The following is a 24870-nucleotide window of genomic DNA, read 5'->3' as shown; positions in this document are numbered from 1 at the left end:
CGATCCTCGACCTACAATCACAAGGGAGCCCCAAATTTCTGTTCCTAAGTGAGACATTTGTCAAGTGAGTTTTGCCCCATTATAGACCTTTCTTGCTACCGTGGTAAAAAGAATCATTGCCGTTGATAAGTAACATATTTCTTAAGTCAATATATCTTCCTCATTGATTTTGTTAGTCAAAAGGTCGCAAAAGGGGATCATATGACACAGCAATGGTCATAAGTATGAATCAATTGCCAAGCATCAGAAATTGGATCACAGGGATGTTGCAAAGGTCGTAAGTGTGAATAATGGTCGTAAGTCAGTGCCGTTACAACTTTGAATGGTCACTAAATGAATGGTTGTAAGTCGAGGACTTCCTGGAAAAGAGTTTCGCTGACAAACCAAGTTTGTGCAGAATTAAAATTTGCTCGCTAGATTGGCTTCCCCTTGCTGGCGGTCATCCAAGGGGCTCGCTTAAGCACACAACATCCATCTTTAAGTGGCTAAAATTCGTTAAAATTCTTTGTTAAAAAAGAAAAAAACAAGAAACAGATTCCGTTTTGGTACTCTAAGCAATTTTCTTTTAATTCTCTTTTTTTTCTCCTTCACCAAAAAGCTACCTGAGATTGAGAGGAGGGTGCAGCCGCCCCTACTTTAAGGTGCCGCCATCGCGGGTGCCCTTCGGTCATTTCCGGGCGCTGTCATAATGGGCGCAGAACCAGTCGCACATTTCCTTCACGGCTGCAGGAGAGAGGAGAAGATGGAAAAACGGAGGCAATGAAATTAGAAGAAGAGACGGGGACAGTATTTGCCCCTCCTTCAGCAGGAAAAGTTAGGGGGCGGTTTTCCGCAGGGGTGAAATTTGGGCTAATTTGGTAGGTTTTAAAAGTGGGCTTTGGGAGGACCTCAGCTAGAGAAAAATATGTTCTGATTTGCCAATAGGAATAGGAATTAGATTAGGATAGGATAGGATAGGATAGGATAGGATAGGATAGGATAGGATAGGATAGGATAGGATAGAATAGAATATGGAATGGAATGGAATGGAATGGAATGGAATGGAAAAGAATTAATAAAATGAGTGGCATGGAATGAAATGGAATAGAATAAAATAGAATAAATTAATAAAATATGGAGTAGAGTAGAATAGAATAGAACAGAACAGAATAGAATAAATAAAATATGTGGAATGGAATGGAATAGAATAAAATAGAATAGAATTAATAAAATATGGAATGGAGTAGAGTAGAATATAGAATAGAATAGAATTAATAAAATATGTGGAATGGAATGGAATAGAATAAAATAGAATAGAATTAATAAAATGTGGAATGGAGTAGAGTAGAATATAGAATAGAATAGAATTAATAAAATATGTGGAATGGAATGGAATAGAATGCAATGGAAAGGAAAAGAAAAAAAAGAATAAATGTGGAGTGGCATGGAATGAAATGAAATAGAATAGAATTGAACTGAATTAATAAAAAATGGAATGGAATAGAATAGAATAATAAAATGCAGAATGGAGTGTAGAGTGGAGTGAAAGGAAAGGAATAGAAATAAGAATAGAATAACAGAATTGGAAGGTACCTTGGAGGTATTCTAGTCCAACCCCCTGCTTAAGCACGAAATCCTATACCATTTCAGACAAATTTCAAAAAACCTCCAGTGTTGGAGCATTCACAACTTCTGGAGGCAAGTTATGCACGTTAAGTCATCCACCTTCAGTTTTTCTCAATTATGGGGGAATGTTACGACATGTGGAGTTCAACTCCCAGAATTCCCTAGCCAGCATGGCTGGCTGGGGAATTCTGGGAGTTGAAGCAGAGGTGAAATGCTTCCGGTTTGGTCCGGTTCGCCCAAACCGGTGGTAAAAAATGTAAAAAAAAAAAAAGTTCCGATGATCAGCTGAGTGACATGTGATTGTTGGAACTTGTTTTTTTACTTTTTAGGCATTTTTTTACTACCTGTTCTTCAGAACCAGTAGTAAAAATGCTTTAAAAAAGTAAAAAAAAAGGCTCCGACGATCACAGCTGTGCCGCGCGATCGTCAGAGCCTTTTTTAAAACTTTTTAAAAGCATTTTTTAACAACCTATTCGCCCAAATCTATCAAGTCTCCCAAGGCCATATGGAAAAACCCAAGACGCCTCATTGGACGTGGTTCTCTTACCTTGATCGAATGGCGTGAACTGGAAGTCAGGCAGGTATCTCCTCAGCTTGGCATTACTGGCTGTTTTCTTGAACTGACCATCCGATTTGGATTCGTCAAACTTGAAGTAGGAGGTGAGGTTAAAGAAAAGTACCCCAAGATCAATCTTTTTTGGGGGGGGTTTAAAAAACAAACTTTATTAAATTTAAAAAGATAAAATTATATAAAACATTCACAACCTTAAAATTACAATCAGCAATGCTAATCACAACAAACAAACTAAATATATGTAATATATATAAGTACAAATATACACAGTGACTTATTTCCTCTTTTATCTTAATGACAGTGTATGATTATTACTTTTAATTTCTCACTAAATTTTAACTTTACCTTCTTTTCCATTGGTTTATCCACTCATACCAACTATCCTATACCTTAAAATACTGTGAGTCTTCCTTGTCTTTTAATTTCAAAGTTAGTCTATCCATTTCTGCACATATATAAATTTTTTGAATTATTTGCTGCTCCGTTGGCAATTGATCTGTTTTCCAGACTTGTGCTTGTCTGGAAATCTTATGACAGATCACACAAGAGACAGTTCGTGTTTTGTAGGATTAAAAACAACTTCACCAAGACGTTTGGAAGGTTAGAGGTGGCCATCCCTGCAGGGCTGTGGTTCATAGAGAGAATGGGACAAGGGCTGCGCTACTGGAGGTTCTCAGCGGTTTGGGAGAACCTCTAGCTAAGATTCTGTGCAGCTTGGAGAACCCCCAAATCCCACTTCTGGTTGGCCCCCCCAAATCCTCCCCTCCCCTCCCCAGAATCCTCACACAGTCTGTTTTGGATGCAGGTAAGTGCAGGGCGCGCACGGAGGCTTGGGGAGGACAAAAAACACGCCTACCGGAAGTTCAGGAAGGCCAGAACAGGCCCGTTTCCGGCCTCCAGAGGGCTTCTGGAGCCTGGGGAGGCTGTTTTCGCCCCACCGGAGGCTCGAGGAAAGTCTCCGGAGCCTGGGGAGGGCAAAAATGCCCCCGCCGTGGTGCAGGAGGCTGACTAGGCCACGCCCACCATGGCCACGCCCACCCAGCAACCAGGCAGAGAACCCCTCGCTAAAATTTTTGAAGCCCACCCCTGGAATGGGAGCTCTTGGGAACAAGGCCTACATGTGACAGATGTCTACAGAAACGACTGACAACTTGTGTTTCCAAATCCTGAGAAGAACTTTCAGATGTACGGACTTCAAATCTTGAGAACTTTCGGATGCAGGCCCCAAAGGTGCTTTTTTCCAAGAGGCAACTGGACTTACTGGTTTTTACTTTGAAGACGTTTCGCTTCTCATCCAAGAAGCTTCTTCAGCTCTGAGTGGATGGCGGGGAATGGAAGGATTTATTCTTGCTGATGATGTTGAGCCAGGAGATGGCTGTCCTTGATCCAGCCCCAAAAGTCAAATTTTATGAGTCAGAATCAGAATTGAGCTGGAAGGGACCTTGGAGGTCTTCTAGTCCAGCCCCCCACCCTATAGCATTTCAGACAGCTTCTTGGATGAGAAGCAAAATGTCTTCAAAGAAAACCCAGAAAATCCAGTTGCCTCTTGAAAAAAAGCATATTTGGGACAACCATGACCTGGATGGCTGAGAATCTCCATAAACTTTCTATTGTTTAGCAATGGAAATTGTGTCGTAAGTCAAGGACTATCCATACTGTAGAAAGAACCTGAGAGTTTGGTCTGCTCCAATGCCTGGGGAATCACTGACAAAGGATACCAGAAGTTGTCCTTTGAAATCCATGGCTTTCACGATGCATTCAGCAGCTTCTCGTATGGATACCTCTTCTTCTTCTCCCACTGGGACAAAAGAAGCAGAAGAAGAAGAAGGTGAGACCAAGTCCAGAGATGCCCCACCATTCCTTGGGTCCATCCTGTTATTAGGCTGCCCACCGCCCTCCCTTGCCCTCAACCTCCTTGAGATGGGAAGGGATGGGATGGGGCTGGTCTTTGCAGTGGAATGTGGGCAGGGTTGAGGGGTCCCTGGTGCTCTCTGAGCTTGGTAGTTTTCTTTTTTTTTTTATTGAAAAGTTTTAAAAAGTTTTATAGACATTTCCCCTCCTCCCCCCCCCACTTCCCAGAGCAAAATACAGGGTATAATAAGCTAACATAAGCTAATTATCTACAGCCTCCTATCCCCCTCTTGAACTTTTAACTCCCCTTTTACTAAACTAAATTTAAGTACTTTATAAAACCTCTTTGATCATTCATAAGCTATTTGAAATTTTTTAGTCCGATATTTGCCTTGAATATAATCAATCCATCTTCTCCAATCTAACATATATTTCTCATTTGAATGGTCCTTTAGATATGCTGAAATTTTCACCATTTCTGCTAAATTTACTACTTTTAATGTCCATTCTTCCTTCTTCCAGTACTGCGGAGTTTGGTGGTTTTCTTGCAGATGTTTTATTACCCAAGCAGCAGGAGTGAAATGCTCCGGGTTCGGACCGGATCGCCTGATCCAGTAGTGATGGAGGCGGGTGGTTCGGAGAACCGGTAGCAAAAATCCCCCACCCCACCCCATGCCCAGCTGAGCCGCACAATCATCAGAGGCTTTTTTTTTTTTTTACTTTTAAAAGCATTTTTATTTATTTATTTATTTTGGCCTCTTCGGCCAAAAAATGCTTTTAAAAGTAAAAAAAAAAAAGCCTCTGATAATCAGGCAAAGGTTTTTTTTCTTTTAAAAGCCTTTGACGATCCCAGCTGAGCCGCACGATCATTTATTATTTATTTTATTTTTTTATTATTCGAATTTCTATACTGCCCTTCTCCTTTCGGACTCAGGGCGGTGAACAGCCAAAATAAAAACATTTATACATAAATACGATTAAAAATAGATTTAAAATAATTAAATTTGGCCTATAGTTTAAAATTTATCAATTTAAAATCCATATCAAAATTTAAAACCAACCATAAAATCATAAAATCAAGAGAGACTTTTTTTTTTACTTTTAAAAGCATTTTTATTTATTTATTTATTTTGGCCTCTTCGACCCAAAAATGCTTTTAAAAGTTAAAAAAAAAAGTCTCTGATGATCGCGCGACTCAGCTGGGATCGTCAAAGGCTTTTAAAAGAAAAAAAACCCTTTTTTTTCTTTTAAACGCCTCTGACGATCCCAGCTGAGTTGCCTGATCATCAGAGGCTTTTTTAAAAAAGCCTCTGCCGATCAGGCAACTCAGCTGGGATTGTCAGAGCCTTTTGAAAGCATTTTTTTACAACCTCTTCTCTGAAGAGGTTGCAGAAAAAATGGTTTTAAAAGTAAAAAAAAAAAAAAAAAAAAAAGAATTGGCCATGCCCACCGTCACATTAACCCCCACACACACACCAAGCCACGCCCACAGAACTGGGAGTAATGAATTTTAGATTTCACCACTGCCAAGCAGGTAATGTCGTAAGTGCTACAAGGCAGTGTATTGAGGACAGCAGCAGAAAGAGGAGGAGGAGGAGGAGGGTCAGCGTTCCAGAAGAACCCAACTCCAATTAAAACCTCCGAGACAGTCAAGTCTCGGAGTCAAGAAGAGCCTTGGTAGTACAGTGGTCTAAAGCACCCTGTTATTAAGACCAGCTGCCTGCAATTACTGCAGGGTTCGAATCTCGCCAAGGCTCAAGGTTGACTCAGCCTTCCATCCTTTCTAAGGTAGGTGAAATGAGGACCCAGTTTGTGGGGGCAATAAGCTGACTTTGTATAAATATACAAAAAGGATGAAGGCTATTACTTAACGCATTGTAAGGCGCCCTGAGTCTCCGGAGATGGGCGGCATATAAATCAAATTTTAAAAAAAAGTTCCCATTTATTAGAGTAGGTATACCTGCACATCTCAGATTCGGGTTTTCCCTCAATAAATCAAAACCCCAAATCCAGCCCCTGCACCCCTCAGTCCATCACATGGCCCAATCACCCTCCGTCCCAACTTGAGCCACCACTGCAACCACTCCTCCTCCAAATGCCTGAACACCATGACCTTGACCGAAAAGAAGAATGCTATTATGTCTAACTACATTCCCTCTACTAAATCCCCATTCCTATTTTCCCAAGCGCAAGAAGGCGGCAGGGTGGAAGCTTCCGGTGTTAATATGGCTCCCAAAGCTGACAGGGAGGAGGAGGAGGAGGAGGAGGAGGAGGAGGAGGAGGAGGAGGAGGAGGAGGAGGAAAACTGTGGGGTCCCTGCTGCTCTCTGACATTGGTTGTTTTCTTGCACACATTTCATTACCCAACTAGGGAACATAATCAGTGTTAGAAGGATTGGGGTTTTTGGAGAAGTTGAGGAGGAGGAAGAGGAGGAGGAAGAAGAGACAACTGTGGGGTCCCTGGTGTTCTCTGAGCTTCATGGTTTTCTTGCAGACGTTTTGTGTTGGGGACAGCAGCAGGAAGAAGAGGAAGAGGAGGAGGAGAAGGAGAATATAAACAGGAGGGGAAAGAGAAGGAGTTTATAAACGAGAGCCACTTCTTACTAGCACTGATGATATTATCTAGTTGGGTAATTAAATGTCTATAAGACAACAGACAAGCTCGGGGACCACCAAGGACCTCACAGTGATTGCCCTCCTCTTCCTCCTAGATTGTGTGGTTGGGAGGAAGAGAGTTAAGACAGCTCATTCTGTAGAAGTTCTCAGAGGATATCTTCGATCATGCAAACAGTCTGCTTTAGTCTGGCAAGATTCTGTCTAGAGATGAGGAACAATAAATTGCTTAGAAGTGTTGTGGCTCCGTTACCTGAGCCTGTGTCATCGGCAGGAGAGGACTCCGAGTGAAGGAGAGGAGTTGGCAAGGCCTCCCTCTCCAGGACCCTCCTCTCTGGCAATGCCTTCGGTGTCTGCCAAAGGGCAAGAGATAGGGCCGGGGCCAAGCACATCCACGCAGCCACAGGTGGACAGTGATGAGGGTAATGAGTCTTGGCTGGATCCATGCCAGCGTCGCAGAGATAAGCGCGTGCAACAGAAGAAAAGGCGTGCCAGAGATTAGGCTGTCACTGGACCACACCCCACAGGGTATAAAAGGGAGCGTGGTGGCCAGTCAAACCTTGTGATGAACAAAGCTGAAAGCTTCCATGCCATTCTGCATTGCCTGACTTTTGCTATAAGACTTTGCTGGATTATCTCTGGACTTGATTGTAATTATTGAGCTGTTTCTTTGGATGTACCAGGAGTGGGGAGAAGTTATCTCTCCTCTTTGTAAATAATAAACTCTTGGCAGGCAGCCACTAGGTTGTTGCCAAGTTCCGTTATCATAAGGAAAAGGATTTTGCCGGCTGGTTTGGTCTTTAACTCTTGAACGTCTGTTGGTGTGTGTGCGTGTGGTTGGGGACAGAACAAGAAGTAACTCTGTGTGTCTTTCTTGGTTTGTGGAACCTGACAGTCTCCTTCATGATTCTCCTGGCCTTTGACCTTCTTCTGAAACTTCCAAAGTTGGGTGAGAAACATTAAGCAGATGCATCATCACAAAAAATCTGATATTTTTTTTAAAAAAGGATTCCACATTCAAACTCCGGTGTTCGTGGATGGAGGGCACTTACCTGACAAGATGATGGGTTCTATTTCATTGTACTCTCTTAACACCCAAACAAACAGCCGAGCCAGGTCCTGAAAGGCATAAGAGAAGAAATTGGTAATAGAGGTAGACCTCGACATACGACAGATTGCAACCGTTCCAAGTTACGACCAAGTGCTCCAAAAAGAGCACTTATCACCCAGATTCATATACAGTTGGGCCTCCTTTGTGCTCCTGTGATCAAAGTTTAGGCAATTATCAACACAACTGAATTTACCACTATTCGCAGCATCCTAGGGTCACAATACCGTGTTTTACAATAGCTTTGAGGAAAATTGGCTCCTACTTCCAGTTTTCAACAAAAGCGCATCCATGGAGAAGCATTGGTTCGCTTAACAATAGCGGCGTTTGCTTAACCGCCAAAAAAAAAGGTATTTAAATTGGGCTGGTCACATGACCAACCTGTTTTAGTATTGTTACAAACATACATGTAGGAGGTGACCAAGCTAAGCCTGAGGGAGTGGTCAAATGTGTCATCAGTCATGAGTTCCTGCGTGTCCACAAGAGTCCATCCCACTCTGAATTCCTTCTATTTTTATCTCCCGCTAATTTCCCTTGGCTGTTAGTAGTTGAGATTCTTGTACAGCATGGGTCCCCAACCTGTGAGCCGTGGCCCACTACTGGGCCGTGGCCTATTTGCAACGGGGCCGTGTGAGTGGTGGGCTGGCACGCATGTGCAGCCCTACTCGCACAAGTAATGCCCCAAAGTCTTACCTCTTGTGTGAGTAGAACAACATGTGTACCTGCACCGGCCCACCGCTCGTGCAGGATGGTTCCCCTCTGCCTCCGCCCCAGCAGGGCCGCAAAGCTGCCTGCTCTGAATCGTCCAAAAGCAGAGCGGTGAGAGCAGACGCTGAGTGGGGCGAAAGCACCCTGCTCAGCTTCGTTGATTCACCGAATCTGCCTGCAGAGGACACCTGGTCCGATTTTGGAGTGTCGGGCAGCCTCGGTGCGTCAGAAGGAGCACGAGACCGCACCACCAAAGGTTTCTCTTCTCCGTCCAAAAGCTTTTGCAAAAGGCTTCTTTGAGGAGGGATTTACGCTGCTTCAGGCCTTCTGTGCTTTGCAAAAGCTTTTGGAGCGGAGAAGCCTGAAGGAGCATGTGCATGTGTGCACCGGCCCACTTCCCGTCTCCCCCACAAGCCGCAAAGGTTGGGGACCGCTTAAGGCTAAAATAAACCTTCATACGCATTTCAACTGCCTGAATCTCCCGATCTCCCTGGCGCTTGACAATACGACAGTAATGGGGAGCCTCCATTACAGTCGTTGGTTGAGCACAAGCTGTATCTAAAACTCTCGTGGAACCATTTGAAGTCACATTTCACGTTGGAACTTGAACTTTGAACTTGAACTTCTCTCTCCTTTCCTCAAAATGCAGTGGTGATTAGGCTTACCAGAGAGTAAATGAACTGCCTCCGAGGCTTTCCCGTGCCCCAGACGGTGACGTTGGTGCCATTTTCTGGAGGAAAAGCACAGAGAAAGTTGGCCGTTAGATACAACATCTCCTGCCTTCCTTAATTAATTAATTAATTAATTAATTAATTTTTATACCGCCCTTCTTCCGAAGGACTCAGGGCGGTGAACAGTCAGAATAACATACATATAATGTGAAATAAAAACAATTTAAAATAATTAAACCAATTTGGCTCATCAATTAAGATCTTCAGCATAGAATTTAGATAATCTGAAAAATTTATGCCAGTCCGGCTTGGTGAAATAGAAAGGTCTTCAGGGCATGACGGAAAGTACGTCCTGCAAGAAATTTGCAAGAATTCTTCCTGCAAGAAATTTCCGCCTTCCCTTTGCAGCTCATTTCCATAAACCTCCTTCGATGCCGATTTAATTTTCTTAGTCCTCAATTTACAACAGTTCATTTAGTGATTGTTTGCAGTTTCAACGGCACTGAAAAATCACCATTTTTCATACTTGTGCTATTATGACCTTTCTTCCCACAGGGATTAAGTAAATCACTACAGTTGTTAAATTTTTAACACGGTTGTTAAGTGAATCTAGCTTCCCCATTGACTTTGCTGGTTAGAACATCGTGAAAGAGGATCACATGACCCAGGGACACTGCGACCGTCATAAATACGAGTCACCAACCAAGCCTCTGAAGTTTGATCATGTGACCACGGAGATGATGCAAAGGTCATAAGTGCCGTTGTAACTTCAAGTTGCCACTAAACAAGTGGCTGTAAATTGAGAACTACCTGTAAATAAATAAAATAATAAAATAAATAACAACATAAGATAATAAAATAAATAAAATAAAATAATATAATAAAATAATCAAAATAGAATTAAAATAATAAAATAAAAAATAAAATAAAATAATAATAAAATAAAACAAACAATAATAAAATAAATAAAATAAAATAAAGTAAAACAATGTAAAATAAAACAAGTCACAAGTCATTTTTCTTTAAGTGCTGCTGTAACTTCAAGTTGTCACTAAACAAGTGGCTGTAAGTTGAGAACTACCTGCAAATAAATAAAATAATAAAATAAATAACATAAGATAATAAAATAATAAATAAAATAAAATAATAAAATAAAATAAAATAAAACAATAATAAAATAATAATAAAATAAAATAAATAAAGGGCGGCATATAAATCGAACCAATAAATAAATAAATAAATAAATAAATAAATAAATAAATAAATAAATAAATAAATAAAATAAAACAAAATAAAGTAAAGTAAAATAAAGTAAAACAAAATAAAATAAGTCACAAGTCATTTTTCTTTAAGTGCTGCTGTAACTTCAAGTTGTCACTAAACAAGTGGCTGTAAGTTGAGAACTACCTGTAAATAAATAAAATAATAAAATAAATAAAGTAAGATAATAAAATAATAAATAAAATAAAATAATAAAAATAGAATTAAAATAATAAACTTAAATTAAAAAATAAAAAATAAAATAAAATAATAAAATAAAACAAAACAATAATAAAATAATAATAAAATAAAATAAATAAAGGCCGGCCTATAAATCGAACCAATAAATAAATAAATAAATAAATAAATAAATAAATAAATAAACAAAACAAAATAAAGTAAAATACAGTAAAACAAAATAAAATAAAATGAGTCACAAGTCATTTTTCTTTAAGTGCTGCTGTAACTTCAGACGGTCACTAAACGAACGGCTGTAAGCCCAGAACTACTTACCTGTATTTCCGAGAGTCACTGTTTTTCTCCCACGCGCCCCACCTCCCTCCCCTCCCCGGGGTGGAATTGTGCAAGCGGCTGGGCTGTTCTAGGGACGGCAGAGAGGGGTCGCTCTCCCCCTGCCCCAATTCCAAAGCCTGGACAGCCCAGCCTGGCATCCGAAGGCAGCACGAGGTGTTTCTGGCAGCCAGCAGCGTCTGTCAGCTTCAGCCCCGGATGAGAGCAGAGGGAGGCTAAATGCTTAGCAGATGCGCCGGCAATCTTGGCTTGTCAGAGCCGGGATTGTAGCTCAGACAGAGTGTCTGCCAGGACCCCGACCTGCAGCAGCCACATCTCCGAGAGGCTCTGATTTATTTATGATCCTTGATTGCCCGGCGGGAGGGGGGAAGGAAGGCAGACGGAGCCAGGAATCCTGGATAGCGGTTCTCTTCGGATCTCTTTCTTTCTCTTAAACCGCAGAGGTGGTGGAGAATGCACCGGGAGCCCCTCTGTTAAATGCACCCCTCCCTTGCCACGTCTTCCAGTTATTTATTTATTTATTTATTTATTTATTTATTTATTTATTTATTTATTTATTTATTTATTTATTTTTCTTTATGGTTGGACTAGAAGACCTCCAAGGCCCCTTCCAACTGTGTGTTTTTTGTTTTTTTTTTTAATTTGGTTTATATGCCGCCCTTCTCCGGAGACTCAGGGCGGCTTACAATGCGTTAAGCAATAGCCTTCATCCTTTTGTATATTTATACAAAGTCAGCTTATTGCCCCCACAAACTAGGTCCTCATTTCACCTACCTTAGAAAGGATGGAAGGCTGAGTCAACCTTGAGCCTTGGAGAGATTCGAACCAGCAGAAATTGCAGGCAGCAGTTGTTAATAACAGTGCTTAGTCCACTGTACTACAGGCTCTTTATACTTTATACAAAATATACTTTTGTATATTTATACAAAGTCAGCTTATTGCCCCCACAAACTGGGTCCTCAATTTACCTACCTTAGAAAGGATGGAAGGCTGAGTCAACCTTGAGCCTTGGAGAGATTCGAACCAGCAGTAAATTGCAGGCAACTGTGTTAATAACAGGGTGCGTAGACCACTGTACTATCAAGGCTCTTGCATCTCAACTTTTTTATTTTACAAATAACTCAAGGCGGGAAGCATATCCAACACACTTTCCTTTTGCTATTTTGCCCAAAACAACAACCCTGTTAGGTAAGGTGGGTTGGGTTGAGAGAGAGAGGGAGGGACTGGCCTAAAGTCACCCAGTCAGTTTTCATGACTAAGGAGTGAGTAGAACTCAGAATTTCCTGCTGATTGGCTGAAAGTTACCCGTCTGGTTTTTCATGCCTAAGGTGGAACTAGATCTCACAGTCACCTGGTGATTGGCCTAAAGTTACCCAGCTGGTTTTCATGCCTAAGGTAGGACTAGAACTCACCATCTCCTGGTGATTGGGCCAAAGTTAACCGGAAGGTTCTCATGCCAAAGATGGAACTACAACTCACAGTCACCTGGTGATTGGTCCAAAGGTATCCAGCAGATTTTCATGCTAAGATGGAACTATAACTCACAATCACCTGGTGATTAGCCCGAACTCACCCAGCTGGTTTTTCATGCCGAAGGCGGGACTAGAACTCACTGTCCCCTGGTGTCTGGCCCAAAGTCACTGAGCAGCTTTGGTGCCTAAGATAGAACTAGAACTCCTCAATTCTCCTTCATTGGCCCAAAGTCACCCAGCTGACTTTCAATCCTAAACCGGGACTAGAATTCCCAGTCTTCTGGTGACTGGCCCAAAGTCACCCAGATGACTTTCATACCTAAGGTAGGACTAGAACTCAGAGTCTCCTGTGATTGGCCCAGAGTCCCCTAGCCAACTTTCATGCTTAAAGTGGGACTAGAACTCACAGTCTCCTGGTTTTTACCTCGGTGCTTTAACCACTAAACTAGACCAAACTGGCTGTCACAAATTGTTTTGTGTTAGAGGGTAGGACAAGAGACAGACAAACCCCCCCCGTCCCCGTCCCCATCCCCGTCCCGCTCTCTCACTCACTCTTCGCCAGGTAGACTTTGTGGACGAGGCCTGGCAAGACGTGCCCGTTCTCGATGCTGAAGTTGTCGTGGGGCCCAAAGATATTCGTGGGGATGGTCGCCGTGAAGTGGCAGCCGTGCTGTTCGAAGTACGCCCTGGGGGAGGAAAAGGGATTAAGAAGGGGAGGGTTTCAAAACAATTGGGGCGCTTAATGGCAAAGAAATACAGGGAGTCCTCAATTTATAACAACGCATTTAGTGACCATTCAAAGTTACGTCACTGATACCAGAGATATTTTTATTAGGGATTTTACCAGAAATGTACAACGAAGAACTGAGATATTTAATTGTGAATGTTTTAACAGTGGCTAGAATTGTTTTTGCTAAAAATTGGAAAGGCGAGAAGATACCTACTGATGATGAAGTTATTAAGAAAATGCTGGACTGTGCTGAAATGTGTCAATTAACATTTGAAATTAGAGAACAGGAAGATAAACAATATTATTTGATTTGGGATTTGTTCTATCAATGGCTAGATAATAAAGCATGGAGATGAAGTATGAAATATGATATATGTAATGATAAAATATATGAAGTGTTTTTTTTTAATGGGAGTTAAGCCCTTGTTAAATAATGGTTAAATGAGCATAATAATATAAAGGGATATATAAAACTGTTAAATAAGAGAAATTAAATAATTGGTAATTTTGGATAGGGGATCGTGCACAAAAGAATTTTAACCGACACACTGTTTGTGACTGTATTTGAATGATGGTGTACGTTTTATTTTTGTTTTAAATTAAAAAAAAAATTCAAAAAAAAAGTTACGTCACTGAAAAAAAGTGACTTAGGACCGGTTTTCACACTTACGACCTTTGCTGCATCCTCACAGTCATGTGATCAAAATCAAGACACTTGGCAATTGGCATGTACTTATGACGGTTGCAGCATCCCGGGGTCGCAAGGATCCCCTTTTGCGGCCTTCCGACAAGCCAAGTCAACGGGGAAGGCAGATTCACTTAACAACCGGGTGACTCACTTATCCACTGCAGTGATTCACTTAACAACTGAGGCAGGAAAGGCTGTAAAAATGGGGCACTTAACAAATGTCTTGCTTAAGAACAGAAACCTGGAATTAGGGTCATAAGTCATGTCAGTCATTAAGCTGGTCATCTATTCTATTCTATTCTTCATTCTTATTCCCATTCCATTCCATTTTCTTCCTTAACTCGATCTGCTTCCTGACCGGTCCTAGAACTCCTAGGGCAGTGATGGCGAACCTTTCTGCTGTCGTGTGCCAAAAGCAGGGGGAGTGCAGGGGGGTCGCGCCCACGCATGCCCACCACCTATAATTCAGTGCGCCCCACCTCACACAAATGCGCGTGCGACACCCCTGTGCTCCCCCCACTTTTGGCACGAGATGGCACAGTGGGCCAGTAGGCCCGTTTTTCGCCCTCCCCAGGCTCCAGACACTTTCTTGGAGCCTGGGGAGGGCAAAAACAGTCTTCCCCATCCCCCCAGAGGCCGGAAACGGCCCATTTGCCGACTTCTGGTAGGACTGGAAGGCCCATTTTTTGCCCTTCCCCGGCCCAAGAGCCTTTCTAGGAGCCTGGGAAGGGCGAAAACAGCCTTCCCCACCCCCCTGGAGGCCCTCTGGAGGCCGGAAATAGTCTGTTTCCCGACTTCCAGTGGGCCCGGAAGGCCCGAAAATCAGCTGGCTGGCGCTGAGCTAGGGAACACTCGCGTGCCCGATATGGCTCCACATGCCACATCACAGTCCTAGGGAATGACCAGGTGAGACTTACCTGTTCTGCACATCAATCATCCTTTTGGCGTACGCGTACCCGAAGTTGGAGCTGTGCGGAGGGCCATTGTGAATCTGGAAGGGAAATTTTGCACGTTAGGAAGCCCAAGCGACCAATGACGTTCTGAGAATGGAGATTTCTGGCTCTCCTCTGAAGGCCACCCCTGGGCAGGGCAGAGAGAGACCTCCAGGTACCAGCAGGAAGACCAAAGATGGTGGAGAAGAACGAAACCTGGACCAACTCCAAATTTAGGGTAAGAAAGAACATCGGAGAAATAAATTAGACTTAGAATAACTTAGAATAGACTTAGAAATGCTCCCATACTAGGAGCTGCTGATCCAGTTCCACAGAGGACTTATTGAGTCTGTCAGGTGCACCTCTATAACTGTCTGGTTTGGCTCTGTAACTCAACAAGGCAGACACAGACTTCAGAGGAGAATTAGAACTGCAGAAAAAACAACGGCTACCAACCTGCCTTCCATTGAGGACCTGTATATTGCACGAGTCAAAAAGAGGGCAGAGAAAATATCTACAGACCCCTCGCACCCTGGACATCAACTGTTTCAACTCCTACCCTCAAAACGACGCTATAGAGCACTGCACACCAGAACAACTAGACACAAGGACAGGTTTTTCCCACACGCCATCACTCTGCTAAACAAATAATTCCATCGACACTATCAAACTATTCACTAAGTCTGCCCTACTATTAATCTTCTCATCGTTCCCATCGCCCATCTCCTCCCACTTATGATCGTATGACTGTAACCTTGTTGTTTCACTTAACGACTGGGGCAAGAATGGAGGTAAAATGGGGCAAGACTCACTGAAGAACTGTCTTGCTTAGCAATGGAAATGTTGGGCTCCATTGTGGTCGTAAGCCGAGGACTACCTGTAAGTGGAGAAAGGGGTATTTGGCTCACAGCCCTTACCATGGTCTCGTCAATAGGGTAGGTGGTCTTGTCTGGAAATATGCAGGTGGACAGGCAGGAAACGACTTTCTGGACGCCAGATTCAAATGCTGCTTGCAAGACATTGTCGTTGATGTGGATATTCTTCCTCTGGGGACACACAAAGGGAAAGACCCACAATCAGATGTTGCAAAATGTTATCAAGGCTGAAATTGGACTTTCTGATTTTTCTTTGAAGACGTTTCCCTTCTCACGCAAGAAGCTTCTTCAGCTCTGACTGGATGGTGGGGAATGGAAGGATTTATACTCCTTGCAGGCAGCTAATCATCTGCATCCTTTTAGAGCGTTGTTGAGGTCACTTAGAGGTTTATCTGTGACCTCAAGGTCACCTGAGTAGTGCAAATGGGTGTGGAGCCTTCATTGAACTGCTGAAAGGACTGTGTTGTAGACTGGAGATAGGTGGTGTCATGTCCCTCCCCCTCTGTGTTGAGAAAGGGCTGTTCAGTTTGGACAAAGATGGCCTCTTGGAGCCCTTTCAAGTCCTCTCTGTCCAAAATGTGGACTTTGCTGTCTTCAAGAGAGTGGCCTCTGTCTTTGAAATACAGATGGACTGCTGAATACGATGGGAGCTCCATGTCTGCCCCACTTTGGGTAAATCTATTATTTCAAGAAAATTCAAGCTTCTGATAAACTGCGGAGTCTGTCAATCCCACCCACTTCTGCAAAGTTTGTTTCTTGGGGTTTTTTTCTGCTATGTTGTGCCATTTGTTTGTAAAGCGGTTGTTTTGTTTCCCCAATGTACAGATGGCTCACTGCATTGCACTGCATATACCACGTTGCTCAGTTTGTGTCTGGGTGTTTTATTCCTTGAAGTGAACAAGCTTCTGCCTTAGTGTATACAACCATGACCAGGATGACTTCCACCAAATGACCACTCCTAATCTATGGGATCCGACACATATCCTGGAGGGCCGAGTAGATGTAATGGGAGAAATGTGATCCTTCAAATAACCTGACCCCAAGCCATCTAATTTATTTCATATTGGGAGGGGCAGGAATGGGAGCATCCAAAGGGAAGAAGGTCCCTTAGGATATCGATTGAAAAAGGCTGGAAGAAGGAAATTCCCAGCTTTCTCCAAAGGAAGCAATACAGATAGTCGACTTACTTAAAGTGGCTTAAAATTTTTAACTGGTTAATTTTATGGGTAAGGGGTTTTAAATTGGGGAAGCCAAATTGATTTAATTATGTTTTAAATTATTTTAATTTTCATATTGTATGTATTTTAATCTTGGCTGTTCACTGCCTGAGATCTTCGGGAGAAGGGCGATATAAAAATTTAATTAATAATAATAATAATAATAATAATAATAATAATAATAATAATAATAATAAATAATTACGACCACGACTCGCTTTTCTGTTGTTAAGTGAGACATTTGTTGAGTGAAATTTGCCCCATTTTACGACCTTTCTTCCCAGAGTCGTTAAATGAATCACTGCAGTTGTTAAATTAGTAACACAGTCGTTAAGTGAATCCACGTTCCCCAGGGACTTTGCTTTTCAGAAGGTTGCAAAAAGAGATCGCGTGACCCTGGGACACTGCAGCGGTCATAAACACAAGTCCATTTCCAAGTGTCTGAATTTTGATCACGCAACTACGGGGAGGACACGATGGTCATAAGTGTGAAAAGTGCCGTAAGTCACATTTTTTTTCAGGGCCGTTGAAACTTTGGTCACTAAACAAACCATTGTAAGTCGAGGACCGCCTGTCCTATGGTCCTTGGGGAGTTTCGAAGAGTCTGCTTTTCATTCTTCTCCTCATCCGCCATTTTCCGCCACGCAAAAAATTCAGCCCTGGAAAAGGATAACCAACCCAAAAGAATTGCTCTTTATGCACGTCGTAAATTATGCAGCTCGCTGGAAAGAACAGCTCAATGTTATCTCCGTCACACAGCTCCGCCGCCGATTTTTCCATGCTTCTTTCCTTGCCAGCGCAATTTGTTTAGCCTTCCATAAATTTTAAAAGTATATGAGAACGATCAGGAGAAGGCGTTCGAAGAAACAAACTTTGCAGAACTGGGTGCGATTGACGGACTCCGCAGCTTCTCAGAAGCTTGAATTTTCTTGAAACTATAGATTTACCCAAATTGGGGCAGACGTGGAGCTCCCATCATCCCCAGCCAGCAGGATCTGCTTCCCAACGACGGTGGGCTTTGTTGCATTGGGAAGAAGCTAATTCTCGATTTACAACAATTCGCTAATGACCGTTCGAAGTTACAAAGACACTGAGAGAGAGAGACTTATTTTCACACGGTTGAAACATCCTTATGATCAAAATTCAGACACTTGGCCAACGGACTCTTATTTATGACAGTTGCAGGGGGCCTGGGGTCATGTCATTCTCTTTCGCGACCTTCTGGCAAGCAATGTCAACCAGATTCACTTAACAACCGTGTGACCAGCTTAACCACTGCAGCGAGTCACTTAACAAACTGTGGCCAAACGGTCGTAAAATGGGGCAAAACTCACTGAACAACTGTGAAACGTGGGGCTCAATTGTGGTTGTAAGTTGAGGACTACTTGTAGTTCGTTTCCGGAGGTGGGGGAAAGGGCAGACTGAATGCCTCTGAAAACGTGGACGCGACACAGAGATAGAATCATGATTGGGTGGGCTTTTGCGGGGGCTTCTCTGGAGAAAGAGGAAGACGAAGAGTCTATGGAGATTCTCAGTCATCCATGGTCACGGTAGTCCCAAAGGTGCTTTTTCAAGAGGCAACTGTGTCACTGCGTTTTTTTATTTCCCAGCTGAGCTTCATTATTTTTGGACTAATAGACTTACTGTAGTTTGCCAAGTTCCTTATCAGTATTTTACTACGCATGTCCGCATTCTTTCACTTGCTTCACACACTCTTTCCTTTGTTCTCTTGCCAGCAAGGTCCGGCTGAGATAGCCGGCAAAAGCTATTTCAAAAATGTAGCAATTACTTTTCTTAGTTAGTGAGGTGTTTTATTTTCTTTATAACAAATAAATGAGTTTTATTAGAGAACTTTTCTTCGTGTTTTTTTTTAGAATATTGCAACAAGGAATAAGCCTCGATCCATCCTCTAATTAACCAGGGTGATTTGTCCCAGAGCCAAAAATGGGATTAATCAACGCCCTGACAAACTGGACTTTCTTGATTTTTCTTTGAAGACACGGATAAACCTCCAAACGGCCTCAACGACCCTCTAAAAAGGATGCAAAGGACCAGCTGTCTGCAAGGAATATAAATCCTTCCATTCCCCACCATCCAGTCAGAGCTGAAGAAGCTTCTTGGGTGAGAAGCGAAACGTCTTCAAAAGAAAAAACAAGAAAGTCCAGTTGCCTCTTGAAAAAAAAAAAGCACCTTTGGGAGAAGATTAAGAGATTGTCCACTTGTGTTCCGGGCAGCTGTTCCCCTAGAGGAAAAGTGCAGAGTTTAAAGGATTCTGCAGGCACCTTGTGACCAACTGGGAATCAGAAAGAGCATCACATTCGCAACTCAACAAACCTTTTTAAAGAGAGGATGCTAGTTAACAGGGGGTAAAAAAAGTAAAAAAAAGATGGTGGCCTTGACTATAAGACTGAAGGTCTACCTTTTTTAAAAAGTCCTCATAGTCAATACCATTGAAGATACCCTTGATGGTATTTAATTTGTCTAAATTACAGTTAAAGTCAGAAACCTATTTTGGGGAAGGGGACAGGAGAGAGAATAGACCTGCGAACTTCCCCCAGAAATCTCAGAGGATTTATAAAAATGAGGGATTTTCATCCACACGGAGAGGGGTAGATCTAGAATTCCTAGAAGAATATAAATTCAACTGAAGAACAAGGAAAGGTGTCATCTAGCAGATACAACCTTTAGGTTGAATGAATTCATCAGCCTTCCATTCCAGTTCCACCTTTTTAGAAGATATTTTCTTGCAGAATCTGTTAGGATATGGTTTGAGCCTAACAAGTTGTCCAGGCAATATATGTGTTCTGTAACTTTAATATGAAAATGTATTATGTGACTTTAAGGCTTTAATGCTGAGTCATGCTGTAATTAGGTAATGTCTGGTTGTGAGAGTATTTAAGCAAGGTATTGTAACGTGTTCAGTTGCTGCTATGATATGCTGCCATTGTGTATGAAGCTGATGTGATATGCTGCCATAGTGAGGAGTTGCTAACATTCTGCTAATCATCGTTTGATGGATCTGCAACCATCGTGGTTTGTGAACCAGAGTGAGTTTGTTATTCTAACCAACTCATGTTTGTTGGGTAAGAAAGTATCTGTAACTACTGGACTGATTTAACTGGCAAAGACTTGGAATTTGTTTAAAGACTATGAGACTGTTTTTTCTACTATAAAGTAAGCTTTTGATAAACCAGTTTGCATATCTCTTATTCATTGCTCTCAGCAACGTTTCCTTGTGCATTTACTCTGCTGGTTGGTAACACAACACCAGCATAGCTGGCTGGAGAATTCTGGGAGTTGAAGTTCACAAGTCTTAAAGCTGCCGAATTTGAAGACATCTGCCTTAAATCAACGATGGAGACACAGTGTGGGTACCGGTGGCCGGTCCAGCATCCCTGCCCACTTACCTTGCAAAAACACACCGCAGTTTGTTTTGGCCCAAACTTGAAACAACCAAGCATTCAGGGTTTCCCTTCAGTCAAAACCCAGCCAGTCAGAAATGGCCGGGCCAAACTTCCAGAAATCGGTAGATTATTTGGGGTTCGAAACAAAGAGCTTCCCTATTTAAGGAAGATCGTTCACACCATCCTCACCCAGAATTCCAAGTTGTGATTGAGGTTCCTGAAGAGTCCCCCGACTATGGCTGCCAGGTGGATGACGTGGGTGGGCTTGTGTTTCTCAAAGAGGGCTGTGGTCTCTGCGGCATTCCTGGAGGAGAGAAGAGAGGAGAGGTGGAAGGCAGAGGACACCTTTCCCTGGACGTGCCACATGGGTTCCAGGCAGGACGGGGATACAGGTGAAGTCTGGGTGGACTTCAACTCCCAGAATTCCCCAGCCATCATGTTTTTAGATGGGTGGACTTCAACTTCCACAATTCCCCAGCCATCATGTTTTTAGATGGGTGGACTTCAACTCCCAGAATTCCCCAGCCATCATGTTTTTAGATGGGTGGACTTCAACTCCCAGAATTCCCCAGCCATCATGTTTTAAGATGGGTGGACTTCAACTCCCAGAATTCCCCAGCCAGCATGTTTTAAGATGGGTGGACTTCAACTCCCAGAATTCCCCAGCCAGCATGTTTTAAGATGGGTGGACTTCAACTCCCAGAATTCCCCAGCCAGCATGTTTTTAGATGGGTGGACTTCAACTTCCACAATTCCCCAGCCATCATGTTTTAAGATGGGTGGATTTCAACTCCCAGAATTCCCCAGCCAGCATGTTTTAAGATGGGTGGACTTCAACTCCCAGAATTCCCCAGCCAGCATGTTTTAAGATGGGTGGACTTCAACTCCCAGAATTCCCCAGCCAGCATGTTTTAAGATGGGTGGACTTCAACTCCCAGAATTCCCCAGCCAGCATGTTTTAAGATGGGTGGACTTCAACTCCCAGAATTCCCCAGCCATTATGTTTAAAGATGGATGGACTTCAACTCCCAGAATTCCCCAGCCATCATGTTTAAAGATGGATGGACTTCAACTCCTAGAATTCCCCAGCCATCATGTTTTTAAATGGATGGACTTCAACTCCCAGAATTCCCCAGCCACCATGTTTTAAGATGGGTGGATTCAACTTCAACCTTGCTGGCTGGGGAATTCTGGGAATTGAAGTCCACCCATCTTAAAGTGACCAAGGCTGAAAAACACTGTCCCAGTTTCAAGAACCCAGCTTAGACCTCCCTCAAATGTCTTCTCCAGATGTTTCCAGATCCTCCAACTGCTACAAACCCAAGTCAGAACTTCCATAAATCCGGCAGAAAACCTCACGCACTCACGTCAAGTCGGCTTCTTTGGAGGACACAAATATCCATTTCTCGTCCGGGCGCTGTTCCCCGTCAGCAACCACCTTCTGAATGGCCTTTCCCACCAGGCCAGAGCCGCCCGTCACCAGGATCCGTTTTTGCTTTTCTGGCTCAGCCATCAATACGAGTTCTGCAGAGAGGAGATAAGATAGATGATGGATGGATGGATGGATGATAGAGATAGATGAATTGATAGAAGATAGATAGATAGATAGATAGATAGATAGATAGATAGATAGATAGATAGAATTCTTTATTGGCCAAGTGTGATTGGACACACAAGGAATTTGTCTTTGGTGCATACGCTCTCAGTGTACATAGAAAGAAAAGATACATTTGTCAAGAATCATAAGGTACAATACTTAATGATAGTCATAGGGAACAAATAAGCAATCAAATCATATTAGGATATATAGATAGGATAGATGGATGGATGGATGGAAGGATGATGGATGGATGATAAAAATAGAGAAAGAAATGATGGATGGATGAGATAGATAGATAGATAGATAGATAGATAGATGTATGATGGATGGATGATAAAAATAGAGAGAGATGATGGATGGATGAGAGGTAGATAGATAGATAGATAGATAGATAGATGATGGATGGATGATAAAAATAGAGAGAGAATTGATGGACGGATGAGATAGATGATAGATAGATAGATAGATAGATAGATAGATAGATAGATAGATATAAAAAAAGAGTTCAGTTTTGGGGGTCTTCTGCCCTTAATCAATGTTACTTCCATCAGGGGCTCTGGAGGATTAAATCAAGCCAAGATCAATCATCATTAAACCACTGCAGAAAAGGCAGGTTGGTCTTCAGCAGATGCTGGCTAAGAAGAAAACAGAATGGAGGTTTCTTTCTAAACCATCTCTGCTTCTGATGGGGGTGGGGGTTCCCAGCCCCTCCTAGCACTCTGGACATGTTCAACTATCCTTCTGACCAGGAGATCAAATTGGGGGCATGGAGGTGGGAGAAGAGAAGGGGCAATTTTTCCCCCATGCTCAAGAAACCATGGTTTATAGAACTCACCCAAAGCACTGAGTCACCAGCCAGCCTAACCCCGGATTGTTGGTTTGGGGGGAATCTAACCCATAATTTTGCTCTTGGCGATAGGAAGGAACCCCCTTCCCCCTTGCCCCCAAACCCCCTCCCCTCGCTTATTGGATTGCATTTTAGTCCCTTCTGACCAAGGGGAGAGCAGGAAGCTCTCCCTGTCTCCCATTTGCTCCTGCACGACGACCCTGTAAGGTAGACCACCCCCTCCCACAAACACATATGCCCAAAGACATGAAAAAAAAGTCGGGTTTTGGGGGTGGGAGAGGGGGCTGAAACAGTTCTCCCCACTTTTTTCCAACGGCCCGACCTCAGCCTTCCCCTCCCCACCGCCTTCCAGACGACCCCCGCCCTAACCCGTAAATCTGACTTAACCCAGGACCGCTGGAGCTCTTCGCTTTCCCCGCAGCGATTGTCTCCCGATCGCTTCCTGGTCTACGTGGACTTCAACTCCCGGCATGCCTCGGCCCGCGCGGCCTTTGACTGAGGCTTCTGGGAGTTGAAGTCCCACAGTCCCGGGGAAATTGCCCGGCTGGCTCGCTCCGCCTCGCATCCTTTTTGCCTTTCAGCCAGTTGCATGTGCCTTTCGGGTTGCGGACCCGCAGGAGGACTTTGGGGGGGGGGTGGAGGGTGGTCCCAAGGGATTTGCAAAGGCGACCCTGGTTGGGGATGGGTGGATTGCGTGGGGGGGGGCTAGGGGGGTGTTTGCAGATCCCAGGACAGAATTTACGGGATTTAAATCTGTTTTTAAATTATTGGGATGTTTTAAATTTGTCTCGGGCTAAATTGTTTAATCTGGTTTTAATTATATCTTTTAACTTTTGTATTTATGTATTTTATTTTGTGCCTGTTCACCGCCCTGAGTCCTTTGAGAGTAGGGCGGTATATAAATCTAATAAAACAAACAAACAAACAAACAATTGGGGGGTGGGGGGGGAGAGAGAGACCCTTGCAGCCCGGGCTTGGAGCGAGGTCTCTGGATCTCCCGCTGCAAGGAAGGGAAGGGCATCCCGGGCAGGGATCGTCGTTGCCCGTTTTTATTTATTGGTTCGATTTATATGCCGCCCTTCTCCGGAGACTCAGGGCGGCTTGCAATGCGTTAAGCAATAGCCTTCATACTTTTATATATACCTGCTTAGTAGGGCTTTCGCCCCCCCCCCCAGTGGTGTTCTTTTTTATACAAAGTCAGCTTATTGCCCCCACAATCCGGGTCCTCATTTTACCTACCTCGGAAGGATGGAAGGCTGAGTCAACCTTGAGCCTGGTGAGATTCGAACTTGCAGTAATTGCAGGCAGCTGGTGTTACTTAACAGCGCTTTAGTCTGCTGCGCCACCAAAGCCATTAGGGTGGCATCTTCGATGTGGGGAGATGGTCTGCAAAGCACCCTAAATGGCCTCTCCAAGCTTCCCACCTGGCTACAGGTACTCCTCGAATTACAACAGTTCATTTAGTGACCGTTCCAGGGAGTGGTGTGGTAACCTAGAGGTGGAGCTCTCGCCTCACAGTCAGAGGGGCTGCGAGTTCGATCCTAGGTAGATAATTTAGACCCACCTTTCGGACCTCAGGGACCACTAAAGTCATAATTTTAAATCCCGCGGACCACTAATATGATCTGCCTAATGAATGGCTGGGTGGGTGTGGCAAGGTGGTCATGTGACTGGGTGGGCGTGGCCAACTCAATGTCACTCACGTTGAGGGGCACCTTGCCAGCCTCTACTCGCCACTCCTTGCCTGCCCATCCGGGCTCCTTAGGGCCCCAACAGGAAGCAGCCATCATGAGAAAGAGTTGGCAAAATAGCTCAGTTCAAATTGGATCTGATCGAGAAGGAGGCTCGGCAGAAGCACCTCACTGAGGACTAGGAGCATAGGCTTTCCAAGCAGAGGGAGGACCTGCGGGAGTGCAAGGCCAGGTACCGGCGCCTGGAGGCTCAGCAGGCTGAGATGGTCAGCCAGTTCCAGACCATGATGCAGTCCCACTGGAACGAGGCCCTCCAGCTCTTCGCCCAAAGCCCCCTCCCCCAGGAGGCTGAAGCAGACCCCAAGTCGGAATTTCTGCCCCCTCCAACCTGCACAAAAAGACCCCAAAGGGGGAGACTCTCTGCAGCAATACAAACATTCATTGCACATATCCATAGTTTGAGGACCCCTGATTTAGTGCAATATAAAAAATGC

At 43.6% G+C, this 24870-nt stretch overlaps 1 protein-coding gene across 2 annotated transcripts; it reads right to left on the bottom strand.

The window, feature by feature from the left end:
* Positions 1 to 540: 540 nt before the first annotated feature.
* On the bottom strand, positions 541 to 23180 carry GFUS (GDP-L-fucose synthase). 2 transcript variants are annotated; one of them, XM_087891397.1, is made up of 11 exons: positions 23073 to 23180; positions 21606 to 21762; positions 20428 to 20542; positions 15660 to 15788; positions 14728 to 14801; positions 12945 to 13078; positions 9124 to 9188; positions 7695 to 7761; positions 3898 to 3977; positions 2153 to 2252; positions 541 to 723 (listed from the first exon to the last, which is right to left on the bottom strand). In XM_087891397.1, exons 1-11 carry the CDS (start codon positions 23155 to 23157, stop codon positions 668 to 670), a joined length of 1062 nt encoding a protein of 353 aa, XP_087747523.1. In that variant the 5' UTR covers positions 23158 to 23180; the 3' UTR covers positions 541 to 667. The 2 variants fall into 2 exon arrangements, with proteins under 2 accessions (XP_087747523.1, XP_060537778.2); XM_060681795.2 differs by having other exon boundaries at positions 23055 to 23136.
* Positions 23181 to 24870: the final 1690 nt, after the last annotated feature.

This window comes from Pantherophis guttatus, chromosome 3, assembly GCF_059756535.1.
Source record: "Pantherophis guttatus breed Tessera chromosome 3, ASM5975653v1, whole genome shotgun sequence".
In the NCBI taxonomy this organism is placed as follows: Eukaryota; Metazoa; Chordata; class Lepidosauria; order Squamata; family Colubridae; genus Pantherophis; species Pantherophis guttatus.
This window is presented reverse-complemented; position numbering and strand designations above follow the sequence as displayed.

Excerpts from the sequence above, each read along its gene's own strand:
- GFUS (XM_087891397.1), bottom strand. The coding sequence starts at position 23,157 with ATGCCGGGAGTTGAAGTCCACGTAGACCAGGAAGCGATCGGGAGACAA. Across the intron at positions 21,763-23,072 it reads AAGAGCTCCAGCGGTCCTGG|AACTCGTATTGATGGCTGAG; the intron begins GTTAAGTCAGAT and ends TCCTCTCTGCAG. Across the intron at positions 13,079-14,727 it reads ATGATTGATGTGCAGAACAG|GGCGTACTTCGAACAGCACG; the intron begins GTAAGTCTCACC and ends TTCCTCCCCCAG.